Source organism: Crocodylus porosus, unplaced genomic scaffold (assembly GCF_001723895.1).
Source record: "Crocodylus porosus isolate Cpor-Errol unplaced genomic scaffold, CroPor_comp1, whole genome shotgun sequence".
Taxonomy (NCBI): domain Eukaryota; kingdom Metazoa; phylum Chordata; order Crocodylia; family Crocodylidae; genus Crocodylus; species Crocodylus porosus.
In genome coordinates this window covers 16,245,967-16,267,694 of record NW_017728923.1, presented here as the reverse complement: position 1 = coordinate 16,267,694, position 21,728 = coordinate 16,245,967, and the positions used below count along the sequence as shown (strand labels likewise).

General features: G+C 44.1%; 2 protein-coding genes across 4 annotated transcripts in view; one reads left to right on the top strand and one right to left on the bottom strand.

Annotated features, from left to right (window-relative positions):
- TXNDC11 (thioredoxin domain containing 11) overlaps positions 1-12,222 on the top strand; it is a 96,286-nt gene extending 84,064 nt beyond the window's left edge. Inside the window, exons 9-10 of the mRNA XM_019540121.1 lie at positions 2,872-2,952; positions 10,667-12,222. Coding sequence (XP_019395666.1) covers positions 2,872-2,952; positions 10,667-11,312 — 727 coding nt within the window. The 3' untranslated portion in view covers positions 11,313-12,222. The remainder of the gene's footprint in view (positions 1-2,871; positions 2,953-10,666) is intronic.
- The window catches only part of SNN (stannin), a 16,947-nt gene continuing 6,581 nt past the window's right edge, over positions 11,363-21,728 (bottom strand). For all 3 annotated transcript variants that reach the window (XM_019540122.1, XM_019540124.1, XM_019540123.1), the window contains one exon: positions 11,363-14,348. In XM_019540122.1, coding sequence (XP_019395667.1) covers positions 14,013-14,276 — 264 coding nt within the window. In that variant the 5' untranslated portion in view covers positions 14,277-14,348 and the 3' untranslated portion in view covers positions 11,363-14,012. The remainder of the gene's footprint in view (positions 14,349-21,728) is intronic.

The window sequence follows — 21,728 nt, the reverse complement described above, 5'->3', positions numbered from 1 at the left end:
CCCTGTTGATTGGCAGCTCGGTTCCTTTTACTTCCATGGCACAGGACACCTTGGTGCTCCTGTGACACACCCCCACCCCAAGTTACACTACCTGGCACAGGACACCTCCGTGCTCCTGTGACAAGAACACTCTCGTTAACAACGAGAGTTGCGATTGAGAAGGTCTTCAGAATGCTTCTTCCACTGGGCGATCAGATCTCCTCCATCCTTAGGTCTCAAGGAGTTTGGTTCCTGAGTGCCTCCACCATAGATGGCTTTGGTGGCACTGGGAAAAAAACATGTGCATTTGTAGATGTCAGCAAACTATTGAATGTCCTTCATCTTGTCTTCCCACCGTGTTCTTCACATCACAGGTACTTCTTTGGACCTTTGCCTGGGCTTGGTGATACCATTTCTTTTGCTTGGAGTTGGCATCATTCTGCCAAACTCAAAAGGCCTTGCACTTGCAGTTGACCAATTCCTGGACCCTCTCAGTCCTTCTCATCAAACCAGTTTTGATGTTTCCAGGTAAAGAATCCAAGTGTGCTGATGACAGTGGACTTGAAGACACCCCAAGTGCTGATGATATTTTCCCTTTGTTGTTGATTGGAATTCACCAGTTTTTCATTGAGGCACTGAGGGAAGATGTGACGCCACTTTAAGGGCTGGAGCAGGCAGCCAGCAGGTGCCTGATTAGGGCAGCCATTGTAGAGCCCAGCTCTGAGCTGTGGCAGCAATTTGCTGCCAGACAGCAAGGGAGGAACATCACCTCATGGAGCTACCGCTTCAGGAACATCTCAGAGGTTGGGGAAGGGGCTATAGGGAAGGAGGCTGCACCCTGCTGGGGAACGGAGACCTGGTGGGACTGCCAGTGGAAGGGCAGCCCCATGTAAGTAGCAAGACCGCTAACCTCCCCAGTGAAAGGTGGGTCAGGGTGCCTCAAGAACTCCAGCCCCCATTATCCAGTGGGTTACTGGAGGGGAGGAGTGGGGCCAGGTATGCCTACCGAGAGGCACCTGAGCCCTAAGGGGGGTGTAAGACCCCGGACCCTAATGAGAGGGTGAAATGGGGCCAGGTATGTTCAGGGAGGGGTGCCTGAGCCTGTAGGGATGAAAGACCCCCAGCATAGCTGTTGAGTGTTGGCCTGAGGAGGGGGCCAAGTGGCCTGGTGAGGGGCTAGGGGGCGAAGTTGGCCTATAGTTTGTTAATTGCACAGCCTAGTTCAGATGACTGTCTTAGGCTGCATTAGGATTGGCCAAAATGAGGAGAGGAAAGCCTGATGGCTTATGGGAGCTGCTCAGAGGAGCAGGTGAATGCCTTGAAGAGGGCATGCATGAAAGAATCTTGGTGAGAGCAGGCAGTGTGTGAGGCCCCAATGAGAGGGGGGCAGTATGTGTGTGGCCCAAGAGGGCAGAGTGTGAGAGACTGAGCTGTATACCCAGTTTGGCTTGGTCTTGAGCTGGAGATGTAACACGCAGTGAGACATCTGTGAGGCTTGGGACATGTGTAAGGGGTGGTCGGAGTGTGTACCTATAGCCCATGATACAGCTGGGCACTCAAAGGTTAGCCTTCACCTAATTAACATCCTAATTAAAATACAAGGCGTGGCAGGTGTACAAGGTGGTTGGTTTGCCTATAGACAGGAAGCGGGCTGATATTGAGATCAGGCCTGGAAGCATGCCCCGTCACGGAAGAGATCTCATTTGGTTAGGTCCTTGAGTCTTCTGACGTTGATCTTCTATTGGCATTGCTTCTGCTGCAGCTGTCGCTTGGGTTATGTTACTCAAACTGGCTCCAAGTGGATGAGTCAGTGATTGGACCAACAATCATCAGCTCCTAGCATAGCTTGGGTGATGCAGACATATTTGCAGTCCCAGGCAGTGATATAGTCAATGAAGTGCATGCCAGTGTTTAGATTGGGGGTGTTGCCATGATGTCTTGTGCCTGTTTTTCTGGCAGAACAGGGTGTTAGTGTTAGTGCTGGTGAGTCCATGGCCTGTGCATGTAGTCAAGAAGGGGAAGCTGCTGGAGTTGACCTTTCCTACTCCTTCCTTGCTGATGGTTCCGTTCCAGTGGTTCAAGTCCCTTCTGACTCTGGCATCGAAATCGCTAAGAAGAGTAAATCTCTCTCCCTCCAGAACATCAGAAAGGACATTAAACTTAGTGTCCTGAAGTAAATGATACATAATGAAGCCAGGTGGCTACTTGCTGTGATATGCCACAAGGTGTTTCTTTTGCTGAAGGAAGAAACCTGTCTGTTGCAAACAACAAGAGATGCTGACAAATGTAAATGTTGCTTCCAGAGCAGTTGAGTTTTATGTGGTTAAGTGCAGGGTTTGTTTTGTTTTAGTTTTTTTAGTTTAAATGCTGAATGGTATTCCATTTTATGAATTAAGAAGCTTCCCTTGCACAAGATAAAATGTACCTGACAAAGGACACTCAGCAGCTTTGCTAAATAGAACATTCTTAATGCTGGAATACCATCTTTCTGCATTGTACTGATAGTGCCGCGTTTGGTACACCAGTCTGTCTCAAGGAAACGAACTCCTGTAACCAAATATGGTAACCAGTAATGGGATTTCATTAATTACTAAGAAAAAGTTGATTTTCTTTTTCTGGCAGGAAAGTAGCAGCCAAAGCTTTGTGTGGGGCAGTTTGCTAAACTGAGAGTAGTTTTATATAATGTTGTATGCAATGTGCTGATTCAGCTTCATAACATTTCTTGTAATAGAATACATTTAGGTTTGATTTCTCATACCTGCTGTTGTCTGTTCATCACCTCCAAATTATGATACGTCAAAATTTAGAGTAATGCTTGGAATAGTCAGTGCCTGATCTCTTTATCCAGTTCTTTTTTTTTCTTTTCTCCTTTTTTTGCTTTGCTTTTTGTAGAATTGATGTCTCTCAAAATGACCTCCCGTGGGAATTTATGACAGATCGCCTCCCAACCATTTTGTTATTTCCTCAGAACAGGTAATGTTATTTCTTTCCTGAATACACATTTTCCTTCCTTTCCTAGGAGTTTGAAAATATATCTGGTTGCTTGCCTCAGAAGAGGTGAAAGCCAACCAGTGGTTCCTTTCCATGTACGTACAATTTCCTGCCAGTTCCTGTAGCTTCTCAAATACTGTATTTTCTCGTTTGCCATATGCCTCCTCCCTGTTAAGATACACAACTTATTTTTGGAAGGCAGAAGAATGAAGAGAGATTTTTTTCCAGTCATGGCCAAGAGCTGACTGCATGCAGCAGTTCACTCACAGTCAGCCAGTTCACAATGTTAACTCTTTCATAGCCACTGCCAAATTGGGTGAACAGACAAAAGCGGCTGCCAGTTGGGCAATGACAATGAGAAGGTTAAACTGGACTCTCCTGCTGGCATGTAGAAGCAGCAGTCATTACAACACAGTGACTCCATGCTTCTACTCCAGCAAAGATTGGCTTCCCTGCTTAAGACACACATTCCAATTTTGGAGGGCTGATTTTTGAGCAGAAGTATTTGTGGTAGGCCACAAAGTAAATACAGTAGGTATTTGGGAACAGATGATGATTTGTGGCTAATGACTGTTATCCTGAAGTGTCTTTTGTTAAGATTTATTTGTAAACAACATGTATTGTTAATCGTTATTTCGTAGTTAATTTTACCTCATTTGATTGTGTAGCAGTGCTTGACTGGCGAGTTAGAAATCGATGAAAGATAATGAGAAAAAAGGAGGCATGGGGATTCTGGTAGTGAGATTTAGAAAATCAGTAAACAGAGCTTGTCATCACAAACACTTAAACAGATATGGGCTGGTCACCATCTTTCTTACTTGAACTAATCCTGATCTCATTGTTAAGAAGATTTTAGGAGGGAAGTTAAAAACATGAGGGAATCAAGAGTTTGGATAAAAATAGGAAGTAAAAATGCAAATTGGCAGAAGTTAAAAATAAATAATACAAATAGAAATTAAAGGGTGACTTACTACATCCTTTGATCAGAATGGTTTGTTCCAGCCTTAGAGTTTGTGAATCCTTTATCCTGCTCTGCGGTTTTTTCATAACCAAACTGAACAGGGATGTGCGAATTTTCACCAGTCAAAAGTGATGTTAACTCAGATTTCACCTACTCACAATTTTGCATTGATATTTTTGCCACATTCAACTTTTCTCACTTGCCTATAACTGTGGCAGAATTGCAGTGCCTGAAGACTTCTTTGGGCTACGCAGATAAGCACACTTCCATGTTTTATGGAGGCAGAAAACATAGCTGCTTATATATGGACAGTTTCATGATAATCTCTTTTTCTCCTTTCTTTTTTTTTTTTTTTTTTTTAATTGAAGGAATTCTCATTTGGAGTGAGTTTTAACATGCAGTTTAATGTAAGGTTAACTTATGCAATTTACTTAGTCATCTCTTATGTGCAAATCAGAGTTTAGAGTTCTGCTGCTAACCAGAGCTTCTTTTTCTAGCAGTTGTTTTCTGGTTTTCTTGCTGCTTTTGTAAAGTCATTAATTCTGTTTTATGATATCATAGTATTGCCACAAAGTATGTGACTACATGCATTTCACTGCAACATCAAATAGAAAGAGATTATGGTTTGAGAGTGAAAAAACAGGTAGTTATAAAAGCATGCATCTGAAGGGAGGTAAATTTATGGTTGAACATCTGCCCGAGCAGGAAATTATTAACACTTTTTGAAATTCTACAGATCTTTAATGGAAGATGGACTCCGTTTAGGCAATTTTAACAAACTAGAGAAGAAAAATCTTTTGCAAATGCTAACCGTGGGCTTCCTGCAGCGTTAGTTAAAGTTGAGTTTTTTATTTCAACCTCTGAACATGCATCAGACACTGCCAGAGTTTTCAAGGGTTTCAGGCAAAAGTCACACCTATAAATAAAGTTTTATATCATGTAAGAATTTCCTGTGTAAACTGTTTACAGTGGGTTTGTTTCCTGCAAACTGCAAGTTTTAGAAAGCACTTCATATAAAGTACAGGCTTTTTCAGTGTCAAATAGCAGTTTTGGGAAATAGGGCTACATCATGTTGCTGGTGTTCTTAATATTATTGGCTGTATTTACTGGTAATATAGAGGAAGCGTAGCCAAAAGCAATCAAGCTTGATAGGGAGGAGAAAGGGCAGAGGAGTCTGTGCTCAGTGGACTCGCTCTTCTCCAGAGCCTAAGATGGAAACCAAAATTCATAAGTGTCACCATCACTCTGCTGTTATCATGTTACATGTGTAACCTGTTAGCAAAGTGTCTCATCGCAGCTCAGTGTTGGTCCATGTAGAAGAAAATAACCTACTGCTGTGATCAGTTTTTTTCTGTTCATGTGACCAAGGTCTGTGCCAAGTCAGCCTATAATGTCATTATTCATATAGTGATAATATCCAGCATAGTGTTTTGTCTTTATGTAGACTTTGCATTTTTTGCTAAGCCTCATTAAGTTCTGCTAAGTCTCATTAAGGGTGCACTGATGAATGGCTTCTAAGTGACACAAGACTGGGATCAGAGAAGTGTCTCTATCGTTGCTACTTGTTTGTTAATCCAAGACTAGCTTAGCTTTGAAGAACAGCACCCTCATTTGGCACAAGTTTTTGAATCATTACTAAAAAGGGACCCGTATAACTATCCTGTACATCAACTAATTTGAAATATTTTCCAGGATTTGAAAGCGAGTATTTTGAGACAATAGGACTTAATCAGTTCTACTCTCCAGTGAAAAGAACTAAATAATCAAACATTATTTTAGCTTATTGGAGAGCATTCTTACTATGGGAAGTAGCACTTGTTTTATAGAAGTGATAGTAGGATATTTTTAGGCACAAGGCCCTACATTTGGATCTGCAGATAAGTGGCACATAAGTCATCCACTCTCATCAGATTTTCTTACTTTCTGTCCATCCAGGAAACAGTCTGTCATGCATCTTTTTTTAGATCTTCTCATTCTTTTCACTTATGTAGCATGCCTTTCATGGGCTCAGTCTCAAGAGACATTCTTTGGACAGCATTATTAACATGGCATATGTGCATCCCCTCGCTCCTTATGCTTCACACTGACAGCAGAAAGGGTGGAGTATGCCAGCTGTACTTCAGATCCTTTCAGCTCAAGACACAGCTCTTTGCTTCTGTCTCCTAGACTTCCAAACTCTTTACTACTACCATTAGTAGTTTTTGATAGTTTACTAGGTCAGTAGAATAGTTTAGTAGTTTAATAGGTCAGTGCTTTTTGGAACTTGCTTTTGAAGAAACTATTGCCTGGCTTCCCTCACCCCCAAATAGCGCCACAGTATCACCTAGTGTGATGCATTTCTCCTTCACATGGCAGGGATATCGTAGCGAGTGCCTTGACCATCTGGAAGAATCTTACAGTCCAGGAAAATGCTATCTGTAAGTTCTTCGCCTCCCAAACTCACAAAGCTGTGGGGGCAAGGCAGCAGATATAATTCCTGAGCATATGATTGGTGCCAGCTTTGGATCCAGGAGCCCAGGACTCCTTTGATCATGTTTCCATAAAACCTAAGAGCACATCCCCCTGTCTGAAAAAGTAGCAAGGGGAGTCTGAGGAATCAAATCCTGTATGAAGATCCACTCCTTTTGGAGGAGATGTCTATCCTCACACAAGACCCCTATTAAAACTGTACAACTGCAAGGGGTTTCTGACAAAGTTTCTGTCATGTTTGTCGAGCCCCATACGCCGGTGCACCCTTGACCTGCGAGCCTGGGTCGGCACGACCAGCTTGGCGTGAGGAGGGGGATTTATGACCTGGCAGGTGGGTGATAACGGTGAACAGGAGTCAGGATGATTTAAACACAGCGTGATGTTTTCACAAAAGATTTATTTTACTTACGCTTCTGATGGCTAGAGCGCAGGCAGTGGGGTTGATTTATTTATTCAGTTACAGCATGCAGATATCATGTTACCCAGCATTTACAGGGTGAGTAAGACAGTTCCTTCCGAGCGATTCATATAAGTCGTCGCGGTCTGCGTATTACCGGGAGCTCTTGATAAGAAAGGTAACGTCGGAGATAGAGAGATAAACGGGGATTCGCCAAAAAGATAACGTAGGCGGAGAGAAATATTCGTGCACGATCTGTTGCTCTTGAGTGTATACACAGTTCTCTGTTTTGGGCAGAAGTTCCTTCAAAGTTTTATCTGACACAGGTGACCAATTACTATATGCCAATTATAAATAATTAATGAGCTGGCACTTGTGCATTCTTTGTTTGCTCAGGTTTCATTAAAAAAAGGGGGGTTATTTTTACTTGTGTGGTACTGGTTCTGTTTGGTCACAGGATGGCGCGCGTAGCATATTTAATTTTACAACTTCACTAAAGTTAGCTAATTTCGTTACTATAGATACTTTATCTTTTGTGCTGGGCCGTCAAGGTCAGATTCTCTCTCGTATGAGAACTCAAGTAATTTGAAATGAGGCACAGATAGGGGTGTGTATATGCAACACTGTTAATACAGAGGCATAAATTACAACCACAGAGTTTGTTGTGTTAGCTTCTGACCCTTTGTCATCTGACCTTTTGCTATCTGACTTTTTTGCCATTGGCATCTGAAATCAAAGACTTTAATCTTTGACAATGTTGTTGAGAAATGAAAAACGACATTACAGCACTGCAGAAGACCTCTCTTCCTCCTGGGGCCTAGCTATCAGTAGACCTGATGACCAAAGGGACAGGTGTGGCAGTGATCCCTGTTACTTACACCAAAGAATTCAGCACTTGCCATACATCTTGAAGGGATTCCCCCCCCTCCCCGAACAACCAGGAACCCTGGCCATGTTCACACCCCAGGAGTCTAAATTGCCAGTTAGGTACTTCCATCTTTGGAATTGACATCTCTGAAAATCCACTCCTCGGTACTGATGCCATCAGCACTACTAGTGGATTTTATATGCTCATCTTCATTAGTGTCCAAGGATAGGTAAGGCTCAGAGCACTCATGGATGCTCCCCTGGAGTAGCCCTCCAGCCTTCTCAGTTTCCCGTAAGGTATTTTGGGGATCATGCAAGATACACATTTCAGACACCAAAGTTTGACACTTTGGCTTTGGGCCCTTTCTGTCAATACCATGGGCCATGCAAGGGAAAGAGATTTACCAGAACATGTGCTATTGCTTTATGGGCCCCTCATTCAATAGTCTTCACCATCTCTGCCTCCCAACAGCCCCCTCTTAGGGTCTGGCCCTGTGGTGAGAGGATGTTCCTTTGTGTGTGATCCAACTTCCCCTGAACCCTCTCCCACTTTCCCACATCAAGAAGTATTCAAACTCTGGAATAAGTGTATCAGACTCCAAATCTCCATTTCTGTGGTACTCTGTCCAGTTTTGGTCCCACAATTGGAAGGAGTCCAGTGCAGAGCAAGTAAATGATAGGGGCCTAGGAGGAAAAACTTACGAGCAGCTGAAAAAACTAGGGTTACTTTGTCTGGAGAAGAGAAGACTGCGGGGAAATTTGATAATACCTGAAGGGTGATTACACAGGCAACAGAGATGGGCTTTTCTCTGTGTCTGAGGGGACAGGATTAGGAGTAGTGGCCTCAAGCTGTAGCAGGCAAACTTTAGGTTGGAGATTAGAAGGAACTTCCTGGACATGGGGATTGTCAAGCATTGCAACAGGCTACCTAGGAAAACTACAGGATCTCCAGCCTTGGAAGCTTGAAGACCAGGTGAGACAGATGTTTGGCTGGGATGGTTTAGTCAGGGATGATCCTGCCTTGAGCAGGAGATGGACTAGAGGACTGAGGTCAACCCTGTTTTCCTTTTTTAAGATCTTCATGAACACATCTGCCTCAGAACAGCTGGGCAGATAACTTATCTCTTCAAATTGCACGACAGACCGAACAGTCTGGGGGGGAGGTTCTCTAGGAATAGCCACTTAACAGGAAACTAAATGTAATTGAAGGTACCATCTGGCAAACAAAGGACTTAGGTGAACGTTGAACATAGAAAGAAACCATGATCTCCTTCCTAGACATTTTTGAGAGCTATTTCTATATCCAGATCTTTTTAAGCCTTATAAACACAAAACTTGTGCTATTTTGAAAGAGGTATATTAATTTTTTGCTAGTTATTAACACTAGTGAAGTTTGGTGTGGCAAGTGATGCAGGTGTACACACTTAGCTTATAAACAAACGAGTAATTGAGACGGTTACACTCTTAAGGCTAAAGCATGTCTGTTCAAAAATGTGAGAAAAATGAGCTAATACAGACTAGATTTCAGTTTCAACATTTTAATAGGACAATGAAAAATTCTTTCTCTCCTGTCTCTTAAGTGCAGCATCTTAAGTTGTATTTGCAACAGTACTTAGGGTCCAGATGCAAAAGTGCATGTTTAGAGATTTATACAGTTAGTGTGTTAATACTTATAGAAAAGAAAAGCTTTGAAGAAGTACCTTTGGAGATGTAGATTTGGGCAAGAGATTTCACACATCAAGCGGATCAAATTTCCTGGAGAAAATGAATAAATTTAAGGCTACTGACCACACTTATGAATGCATCTTATTTTTCAAGCTCATGAGTTGGTTACTGCACTTAAGCTGTCTTCCAAGTCTAGCTTGTTTATACCAAAGGATATCTTAGTTTCTGAAATGAGTATTAGTTGCTGATGTAACTTTCCTTTTTAAGCACCAAAGATTATTAGCTGCTTTAAGTCTCCTCCTAGATGAGAAGTCAGAAGTGTCGACTGTGTGAGGCCCTGGTCCCCTCAGGAAAAGGGCTGTCAGCTGGAAAGCATAAAACTTTCCATGTGTCCATCATCCTGGGCCACCTCCCAGCAAAAATAAAAGTTGGTGCCTATGTGAGAAGTACTAAATAACTGTGTGGTTGGGAATGCCTTGTAGAATTTTCTTCGGTCTTTCTTAACTGCTAGTAACCTAACCATGATGGTGGTGGTGTTTCTGGCAAGCATATCACTATATTTATACTAAAGTAAAAGTACTTAAAAATGAGTGACAAAAAGTACTGCTGCATTGTAAAACATTGTGCAAAATATTTAGGTTTTCTAGGTTGTGGATTTTTAAAATTTTTTTAAACAGTTGACTTCAGTTTGCCTACTCTAAACTTCAGAAGCTTTGCTGTGCGTGTTTCTATCAAGATCAACTGAGAGAGAATACAAAAACTAGTAAAGGCTGTAAGACCAAGCAGCTCAAGTCCTGTAGTGGCTCAGTCATAACATTCTTTTATTGGTTTCCTTGTTTTTCTTCTGTATAGTTTTAGACTGTATTACACACAAAGGTTTACTAAGGGAAGAACAAGAAAATATCAGTTCCATGTACTCATAAGCAAGAGTATATGGCAGTTAAATTTGAGCTCTTGCAGATGTCACTGGCAGGCAAGGATCTTGGAGTAGATGTGGTATCTTTTATTAGCAAGCTTTCGGGCACAGTCACCCTTGTTCAGGAATAGGGAGTCTCTGCTCATCTGAGACTCCAAGGTGACTGCTCCTGAAAGCTTGCTAAGAACTTTTGCCCAACTACTTAGTTGGTCTAATAAAAGATATCACATCTACCCAAAGAACCTTGCCTGCCTATGACCTTAGACCAACACAGTTACAACCAAAAACCCAGCAACGTCTAGATGTCACTTATATTTGACACCCTGTGTATAATGCAGTTTGGTCAATTTTAAGTACTGGTAGAAACATTTTTACAGTGCAGTATTTTAACTGTAGGTGTGTGGGCTTTTTCTCCTCTTAGGAAGGACCAAAGTGTGAAGTTTCCTGAAGATTTTTCAATTACCGTACCTAATCTGCTTAAATTCATTTTACGTTACTCAAGCCTACCTTCATCTGCATCTGACTTGGAGCCCTGCACCAAAGAGTGTCTGCAGAAAGAAGAGGCAGCATTACAACAAAGACGCATCTCCCATCTAGAGAGAGAGATTGAAAAATTAAGATCAGAAGTCAGTGCCATACACCAGACCCAAGAGCAGCTTGAAGCCCAGCTTTCAGAATCCAGGGCAGAGGAACATAGATTACAGCAGCAGAAACACACACTAGAAAGGCAACGTAAGACCCTCCAGCTTCACAGTGAGCATTTACAGACCATTTGTGAACAGAAGAATAGAGAATTAGAAGAAATGGCTGAAAAGCTTCAAGAATTAGCAGACGCATCAGAAAACCTCCTTAAAGAGAATGCTTTACTAAGAGTTTTGGTGGCATCAATGGAAGGGAAACTAGAGAATAAAGATGAAACTAAGAAATATGTTTTCTCAGAGGAAATGCTTTCCAGTGACAATACTGGGACAATTCCACCAGCTACTGACAGATTACATGAAGAAAGAGTTGATATCAATATTGACACCAGAGTGACTGAGCAGAGTAAAGAGAACAGGACAGAATAATTACTTAAAACTACAGGGGAAAAAAAAATCCACAAATGACACTGTATTGGGAAGGTATTTATGCAAATTTTATTGAAATTTATTGTAAATAAAGATTCCCCAATGGTCTAGAAAAATCAAAATGGAATATTTTTGTAATGCTTTAAAGAATTTAAGACACCCATGTCTCAAACCCTCTTAAACTGAGAACAGTATTTGAAACGCTCTTTGCACTTTACTATTGCACTAATTGGATAGTTCTTCTCAGTGTCACTTAATTTAATGCTAATTTCTTGGGGCAGCAGTGTGAAGCATCTCCTGTTAAGGACCAGTTTGTTTTTTGCACTGACTTCCTCCCACATCTAGAGGAAGAATTCATTTATACTTTTCTAAGGAAGTTCGGAAACTCTGTCTCCACTGCATTTTCCTTTGTTTGCAGAGTTGATTGGAAATGCTGAATCTGTGCATTTAGTAAACTTGAATGAAAAGCAACTAAGTGGTTAAAATAGTCCATCATTCCTATTCCAGTATTTCAGCAGCACTGTATCTCACTTTTGTGTGTTCCACAATTAGCCTCTGAAGTGTTAAAGAACAAGGGTTCATGGAAGTCAACATGGAGACAAGGGATAAAAAGGGAGACATTTGATCTCAGGTGCTTAAACATGTTTCTTTGTTTACTCCTCCCTTCCCTTTTCTGCTCAGAATTTAGTTTGGGTTGTGCTGAGATGTTAAAAACAAGTTGAGTTTAACTGACTGTCTCAAACAATTTAGAATCTGGAGATTTAAAATGAAAGCCAGTAGCTTTGGAGCAGAGTATGAAGACATCTTCCTCTTCCTGGGAAGTTGTGTTCCACCCCTGCACCGGAGGCTACTGGGAGAGCTTCCAGTCCAGGAACACTGAACTTCCTTGAGCTAGTTCTTGCTAGCTAGCCTTTGCTGCAAAAAGAGCATTCTCATTTTTTTTCTCAGTGTCAGTCCGTGCATGCACAATTAAGAATGGGAACAGGGCGAAACAATCTTATCAAATCAATCTCTGGAATAGTTGGCTTAAGCCCTACCCTACCAAAAAGAGTTTTGTAATTATTAGAGATGTGCAGCTGTTACTTATTGGTATGTAGTCTGAAACTTCCTCCACCATTGGGAAATGCTGAGTTTTTGCATCAACAGCTTGTCCCCAAAACGGAATCCTTCACTGTGCATCTCAGAACTAGCTTGACTGGCAAATACAGCTGAAGTATTTAATTAAATCCCTCAAAATGGTGTATGAACTGTGTCTGCAAAGAGCTGGGGAATTATCTACTTATAGGGTTATTTCAACACTCTGTCTACATACAATTTGTGGAACATTTTAGCCATCTTTTGATGGTGTTTTAGAACCTTGCTTGCTGTCTATAATTCTGTAGGTCAGGCATCTCTTACCAGTTTTGTTAACCTCAAGGGAAAGTAGGAAATAGGAAGGCCCTCCTATTTAAAAACCATACTTCAACCTGCCCCAGACTTGAGGAAGACCCCTGCTTCCCTCCCCCCCCTTAAACCCATCCAAAACCTTCCCTCCCACCCCCAAAGTTTAGTTATTATGGACAGACTTCACTTGTCCTACAGTGACATTAAACAAAATTATCTACAAAATATATAGTCTACAGTTAACAGTTTTATGTTAGACTAAAGGGCTTATACAACAGGCTGTTTCTTCATGTTTACATATGCCCCCAGTGCTAGGTACACATATAAACAGTGGTTACAGGAAAAGTCAGACTAGTTACATTTATGCCAGTTTTAGTGAGAAAGAACCACTTCTGCAATGTTAACATGCTTACTCACAGAAGGGAAAGATCTGCTCTGCTGCCATGTTAACTTTTCTGGAAACCTTCTGGACCATCCATGAAGTTAAGTAACCATCACTAGTTCCCAGATTGGATGGAATTGGTTAATATGGCAGCTTCCTTGCAGCAGCTACATGGTTAAGAGCACTCACAGTATTAGCAGCTAATAGCTTAATCTACCTAAAGAAAAAAGGTACATTTTTTTTTTTCCTTGTAGTTCCTGTGCTTTCTGCCTAGACACCCTAAGGAAATGACATGCCTGCATTCAAGGAAAGTGTTCTGCATCAGTCCCATAAGCTGTTTAAAAAACAAAACACCGCAAAACCCAAACCAGACACAGTTCCGTCTTTATGGCTCTGCACTCAAGAACTTCATTGTAGAAATGAGCTTTAACTGCAGATTTGGTTTTGAAGGTCTGGAATCCCATCTATACTGACGTGGCTCAGAAGTCCAAGTGTGACTACCTGGGTTTACTTCATACCACTTCCGTGTCTGTGGAACATAGAGCAAAACTCCTGGCAGCCTATTTACAGTTCACAGTTTCAAGTAGTTCACATTACAGTAGTAGCTCAATCAATAGGCTCAGCTAAACATTCAAGTAACAAAAATGCCATTAACTTCTTCTTGCCAGTATATCCCTGTGTGTCCATTGCCGGCAATGGACTTTACAGCAGGGAAGTCTGCTCCTAGAGCCAAGCAGTTGAAGTACAGGATTGATGCAAAGTATAATATCTCAGTGCATGCAGTTGCAAACCAACAAAGCTGTATCACATGCTGCATCTCGAGAAGGTGTTTGCTGAAGAGAACAGCATGTGTATGTTTAAGTCCTTCACAGTATCATTTCTGCTGGTTACACATATCTCAGATGTAGTCGAGATACACATTATGCTGCTTTAAGTTAGCTATGAACTTCTGTGCCATTAGGAGTCAGCTTAGCTTTCCTCTCAACACAAGGTCCTTTAGCAGAGTACTGTACCAAAAGAAATGGCTCTTTGGTTTCTCCTTCTCCCACAATACTCTCTTCATCCTCAGACTGGCTGATCCTCTGCAGGCGCAGATAACACCAACAGCCCAGTATCAAGGCACCTAGGGCTGCAATAGCAATCAAAATAACAATGACAGTCACCACTCCAGTGGTGGGGCTATGGTCCATAATAGACATGGTCAGTGTTTAAGTTCAGTTCACAGAGCTTAAAAGATGGTGGTTCTGTTTTTGATACCAGTTTTAAAACTCCTGGAAAACAGAAAAGACAGACACTTAATGCAATTATACTGCAGTTATCCTAGTCTTTCCACATTCAGCAACTTTAATGTCAGTGTTGGTGCTGCTACCCATGCTAGCAAACAACTGTCTTGCTGTTAACATCCCAGGTTCTGGAATTGGACAGATAGTTCTGCCTGAAAGCCAGCTCTGCTTCACACAGCCTAGAACTTGCAAGGTCACAGAGGCATACAGCTTCTAGTCCCCATAACTTTGCTTCATCTTGTGAAAAACTACAGTTGTGGCATTTTTGCCATACTGGGTTATGAAGATCCTAAAAGGATTACTTGAGCAGAAGAAAAAAGATACCTAGTTCACTTGTGCAGAAGTACCCATATTCACTCGAGACTCCCTCACATGCTCCCCACATGTACAAGTGTGAATCTTATGGGGAGGGTGCTGAAGTTGTAATTTGTATGCAATATTTGGGTGCTCAAACTTGGAAGGAGCAGGTTATAGTTGCTAAATACAAAGTGTGTGCCTGCTAAAAAAAGAAAACAACAGAATTCACAATAGCTCTGATACAAAACTGCTCTAAGACTTTTCTAAACCATGATTTTTCTTCATAGATTCATAGAAGTAGGATCAGAAGGGACCTTGTAGATCTTCTAGTCCGACCCCCTGCCCTGGGCAGGAGAGAGAACTGGGCTCAAATGACCCCAGCTAGGTAAATGTCCAGCCTCCTCTTAAAGACCCCCGAGGTAGGAGCCAGCACCACTTCCCTTGGAAGTTCGTTCCAGATCCTAGCCGCCTTGACTGTGAAGTAGCGCCTCCTGATGTCTAATCTAAATCTACCCTCTAACAACTTATGGCCGTTATTCCTTGTTACTCTGGGAGGCGCTCGGGGGAACAAGGCCTCTCCCAATCCCTGCTGGTCCCCCCTAACAAGTTTATAGACAGCCACCACGTCCCCCCTCAGCCTTCTCTTGTAAAAGCTGAACAGGTTAAGGTCCTGTAGCCTCTCCTCGTAGGGCCTGCCCTGCTGTGCCCAGATCATGTGAGTGGCCCTCCTCTGGACCCTCTCCATGTTGTCCACATCCCTCCTGAAGTGCAGTGCCCAGAACTGGATGCAGTGCTCCCAACTGCAGCCTGACCAGTGTTGCATAGAGGGGGAGGATCACCTCCTTGGACCTGCTTGAGATGCATCTGTGGCTGCACAAGAAGGTATGGTTAGCCCTGCTGTGTCCTCGCATTGTCAGCCCATGTTCATCTTGGAGTCGATAATGACTCTAAGATCTCTTTCTGCCACCGTGCTTTTGAGAAGGGAGTTCCCCAGCCTATAGGTATGCTGCTGGTTCCTACTGCTTAAGTGCAGCACCCTGCGCTTGTCAGTATTGAATCCCATCCTGTTTTCATTTGCCCACCCCTGTAACCTGTCCAGGTCCCAGTGTAATCTGTCCTTCCCTTTTAGCATGCCCACCTCACCCCAAACCTTGGTGTCATCTGTGAATTTAAACAGGGTGCTTTTCACCCCGTTGTCCAAGTCACTAATAAAGAAGTTGAACTGTGTGGGCTGTTCTTGTAGCAATTGTTCCCAAAACACAACTAGTGAGGAAAGACTTTCCCCAGCTGATATATAGAATTCAAGGTAGCGCAGAATGTCAAATATTTAAAAGATTAAGAGGTAAGGAAGGAAACTTCTGAGAGAAGCTGGCCCAAGGTAAGTTAAGTAAAACATGAGATGGTCTGACTTGCAAGCTAAGGCTTGGTTAAATGGAAAGAAGGATGACATCACTGCACAGCTCCTACTACATGTTCTACTTGTTGTGTTGCTTCATTTCTTTCATAGGGCTCCACTGCTTACCATAAGCAGCAGCATGTGCGCTATGGCAATACCTGGTACAAACATAAGGCAGACTCATGGCTTCAACTCCCAACTAGCTGAGCTTTCTGAGAGCCTGACTTCTCAGCACTTAGTGCCTAAGGTGGCAACTGCATTCCAACAATTACTAGTCCCAGAGCAACTCCATAAAGCTCAGTGCTAGCCAGTGGATGAAATCAAGCTAAAACCCATAAGCCTAATTCATCATGTTGCCATGTGTTATGCTGACTCAGTGCATGTAGCAGTGACAGGTGCTGTTTTGAATGAATTTTTAGTCAAATGGCTGCTCCTACCTTTAAAGAACCTAGTGTCAGAAGCTTCTGCTCTTCTCAATTGCTTTAAAACTACAGAATCAAAGCAAAGGGTTACAATTAAAGCTGAACGTGAAACTAGAAGGTGGAGGTGTGGAGGGCACCACACTGGTCACAACTCTTAGGATCCTTTACAGATATGTTATTTAAGAAGCCAACAGTTCCCTTTTTCAAACTTTCCAGTCATTAACAGACCACCGTGGTGTACCCACTTCCCACAGGTCCTTTATCTCAGCCAACAGCCATTCCTCCTTAGGTTTCTCACCAACTCCTACTTGCACAATAGGACAAAGCCCTATAAACACTGAGTCTGAATATTGGCTAAGAAAATGGCTGACGTCTGCTAGTGGCTCAGAGCTCAACAGTGAACTTTCAGCAGCAGTACAAGAATGGATAGGATGTCCATAAGGACAAGTCCTTTCTCCCCTGCTCTATCTGACAATAGTCTGTGTGGCAGAGGTAACGATCAAGAGGAAGGCCTGGCTGCTTCGTTGCTACCCCATTCTGTTGAGTGGGGAAGGGACAGTCCTTAGACTATGCAGCCTTCCTGAGCCCCTTGAAGGAAGCTTCCTCACAAAGGGGAATCAGTCTCTCCTGTCTTAGGGGAAACAAGTCCTACATCATGCAAAACCAATGACTTAATGAAGTAACAGCTACTTCAGGTCAGAGCTGTCTGATAAAACCTGGCTAAAGGGCAAGGTTAGATGAGGAGCTGTTGCTCTGAGTTCATCAGCTGGAAACCCTTGTGGACAAGGGAGAACAAGACTGGAGGGTGCACATATCTCCAATTGCTTACCAAATGGCAGGCAGTTTGGAGAGGATAATTAGGGTTACTGTATGTCTGGGTTTTTCCAGATGTGTCCTCTTTTTAGAACATCTGATCTTGGTCCAGGAGTTTTCTTTAAATATGATCAAATGTCCAGGATTTTGGTCAGCTCTGCTTCAGAGTTTTTCCTGGCACTTCCTGGTTTGCCCTAGCAGGGAGCAGCTTGGAGGTGGGGGCAGAGTGATTGGAGGCAGGATGCACGCGCACTGAGCCAGCAAGTAGCCAGGCAGGGGGGGTGGGAGCAGCCCAGTAGCTAGTTACAGGAAAGTCTGTTGGGGGGGGGGAGGGGTGCAGGTCCAGGGCTGCAGCAGGGTGGGGGAGACTCCTGCCCCTCCAGTGGGCAAAAAGGTCCATTAGGGGCAGCAGAGAGCTGTGTGTCTAACCCGGTGGAACCCGGGGCCAGTGCCTATACTTGCAGGGGCAGGGCTGGGGGGAAATGGGGCTGTGGAGGCTTTGGCGTGAAGGGCACTGGGGGTTGGGGGAAGGGCTGTGGCTTGGAAGTGAGGGACATCAGGGAGGACAGGGGATTGTGGGTTGGGGGCAATAAGGCACTGGCAGTGCCAGGGGGCTATGAGTGAGGGGCACCAGGAGGGATTGTGGGAGGGGCTGTGGTTTGAGTAAGGGGCACCAGCATGGCCCAGGGGGTCAGGGTACTGCAGTCTGGGAGTGAGAGGCACTGGTAGGGCAAGGAGTCAGTGGGTTGGGAGTGAGGGGCAGCAGCAGGGCTGGGGGGGCTTTGACTTGGGAGTGAGAGACAACAGAATGGGCAGGGGCAGGGGCAGGGGCAGGGCATATCACTCCCCCACCCTGCTCATATCCCTGCCCCCGTGACAGATGTCCTCTTTTTTGGAACTGGAAGTATGAGAACCCTAGGTGAATTCATGTAAGGACTAAGCTACACTGCAGTGTAGCATGCACAAAGCAGTTACATTGAGCACCAGTAGCCCTGCTGTGGCACTGCAGTCTCATGGGCTCATTTATCCTGCATCTAAGCTGCTTCTAAGAAGCAATGTCAGCCCATTGCAGCCTTTGTGCTGCTGTACCCAGGCCTATCTCATTTCCATCAAGTGATGTAGCCCTGTGCACCACAGGCTGCAGCAGACATTCCCTCCAAGTAGAACTGGAGATGGACTTGCTTTTCCTTTTTGTACACAAAAGTAGGACAAATGTGTGACCCCCTTCCCCCTTTCTCAGTTTAATCAGATACTATATTTTTTCTAAGGGGAGAACAGACTTTGAAACAGGGTAATTGGAAAGATCTAGGTAATATGTCAGATTTGTTAGCATACATTAAAAAAAAAAAAAAAAAAACCAACCACACACTCACCCAGATACAAGATGTCTGCCTTAAAAAAAACAAAGCAAAAAAACAAGCTGCAGTTAAGGCTAAGTACTCCGATCCTGTACGCTGATCCTGCCGAGACAACACATTTATTCGAGGTGTCAACCTCCTGTTTGTGAAGGCTCCCACCTCTTTAGATGGGTTGTTGCCATTTCCTTTTGTCCAAGAAAGGAAAGTCATCAGCACATTAGACAGCAGAGAACTGAGGCCTTTTGCTATCTCATTTCTTACTGAGGAGACCTCATGGTATGGCTGGGTTGAGAACTCCATTCCAAGCTTGGAAAGGTTCCCGCTCATGCTGAGCTGCTGCTTACAAAGTGAGGACACGTGCAGCGTGAATAAGGAAGAGATAGTTAGTTATTAGTAAGGGTTCAGGTTTTCAGTTTGACATGGAAAAAAACCACAGATTTTCTCTTTTAAAGGATAAAAATGTGGAAAACAGCAGCTTTCCCCTTCCAGGCTGACCAAGTTCCAGCCTACAAGGGGCTGCAGGGAGAGGAATGCAGGGGATGCCACATGCCTACACATGCACATGGCCAGCACTACAGCCAGGCAGGTAGAGACCAATTCCCCCAGGTAAGTCTGGGGGCAGGGGCATAGGTGATGTGTGCAGGAATTGGTGTGGGGGGCAGATCGATGCAGCACTGGTGGCTTGTGCCAACCCCCATGGTGAAAGAGGGAGTGGAGCAGGGTTGGTGGCTGAGCTAAAACTAGGGACCACTGCCCAGCTGGGGCAGCACTCAGGGCGGGAATGTACAGCTGTAGGACCCGACTGGGGGCAGGATGGAGCCATGGGCAGCTCCCTGCTGCTGTGTACACTCCCAGAGAGGTCAGGTGCCAGAGATGACACATCAGGGGTCATGGGGGCACACATGCACTCCCTAGATTTGTACACTCACAGTGGGACATGGGGCTGCAACCTGGCCACCTTCACAGCTGAGCAGGTAGAGTGGAACAGGGCACAAAGGCTAAATGCTGCTGCACACACACCTCTGTTTCTGGGCCCCTGCTCATGCTGGGCATGCAGAGGGTACCTCACCGTGGCAGCATGGCTGGTGCAGGGTTCCCAATGGCAGCAGCACCAAGTCTCCCTACCCTCACCCCAGGTCCTGCCCACCAAGCCATGGATGCCCCTGGGGTGGGGGAGGCAGCAGGTTGGGAAGCACACATCCTTCTCCGCTGCCCATGGGCTCCACTCAGCTCTGCTCTGGCTATGTTGCCTATGGCAGGCACCTGGCTCCTGGGTGCAACAGCCAGAGCTCAGGCACTGCTGGCCAGCTGCAGCTGCCACCTAGAACAGGGAGCAGGCAGGATGTAGCTTCTGGGTCCTGTAGCCCTGGCAGCTGGAGGCCCCCCTCTAGCAGGGTTGGGAAAAGGGGCTACAGGTCAGGAATGAGGGGCCGCAGTGGGGACAGGGCAGGCTGTGGGTTGGGAAAAGGCAGGGGCAGGACACTGATGCAATCAGGGCTACTCAGTGCCACAAAGCTGGGGGTGGGGGTGGGGGGGGGAGATGTAGAAAGCCACAACTGGAAGGAAGGAAGCTCTGATTTTTCATGATAAAAAAAGTCAATATTAAAGTGCCAAAATATATAGGTATTTATTTTGTTTGTAATGATTAAGGCACTGTTAGGCTTCCAAACTGCTTTAAAATTGTAAATGCATCAATAAAACATGGTATTCAATTGATACCTATATACAAGTGGCATTTCATTTTAATCATGGAAAAATGCGGATTTGATTTCTTCCTAACGAAGCAGGTCTCCAGTGGGCTCTAAACACTTCCCAGAAAAAGGAGCTTTTCTTACCCTTGTTTAGAGAGGAATTATTTGAGTGGTTTCATCATGACCGCTGCTCAAGTCAAGTGGACAGAAAAGGTTAGTATATCCTACTAGCAAGTATTGTTCCTGCTTCCCCCATTCTTCTCATCCTAGATGTACTGGCAGATGCATTATTTGTAGGTGACCCCTAGTGCTGGTCACCATTGCCTAGTCCTTAGAGACGTCACAAAGAACCATGCTAACCCAGCTGTGGTTCACTGAGTCTCTCAGCTGCATCAATTGTCAATCCATGTGGCACTCCTGGGACACACACAAACCCTAACAACAGAAGCTGAAGTTGGGAGCAGAGTCAGGGGTTTGAGGAAGTGCTGCAGGTAAGTAATAAAGTTCTGGCTGGACTCCAACCCATCTGCTTCACCTTATGACAAACCCAGTAATAATCTGCTGGGCCCCAACACAAGGTATGATGCATTTTGACTGAGAATTCTAGCCTTCCTTGTAGAAAGGATAAGAAATTCTTGTGGTTTCCAAAACTTTCATAATCAAGACAGCTTTCCCACCCTCCCATTTGTCCCCCAAGGTCTGCAGCAGAACAGTTTTCATGAAGAACTTGTGTGAACTCTCAGCAGTGTGTAGCTATGTTCAGAAAATGGCTGTTCTGTTGCACCAAGTTCTGCTGCAATAGATTGTTCTTCTGATAAAATGCAGATGTTTACACTTAAACAGCTGAAGCAACCTACTTGAATCTGTTTAAAGTTGCTGTATTGTCTCCTACTTAAAATGGAAGGAAAGTTGGGCAGGGTGCACAGGAGAACTACAGTACAGAAGGCACCGTGGGGGTAGGATATATGCTTCTCCCTCTTTCCTGCCCCCCCACCCCCCAAGGGGAATAATTGGCACTTAAAAGTTAATTTGGCCAGACTTCACTTCGCCAGGAAGTGTAGCCTAGTTGCTTTGGCAAAGGTATTCAAGCAAGCCACTAACTGCTATTTTAATTCAGTTAAAAGATACTGGACTTAGTTCTTCAAGGAGCTCTCTTAAGCTAACTGGGGGACAACCAAGGTAATAATGAGGTCTAGACTATATGCCAAAATCCTCTGGTCCCAGCTGTCTTCTTACAGCATATGGGCAGCTTTGAAGTCAGATGAATTCTTGCCTGTATCAGCAGTAGAATTAGCTCTTATGTTTTGAAGAGGTCTGAAATCTTCATAAACTCTGGAAGTCTTAATGAAGAGAACTGGTAAGGCAGTTGTGTGTGGTTTTGTTTGTTGGGG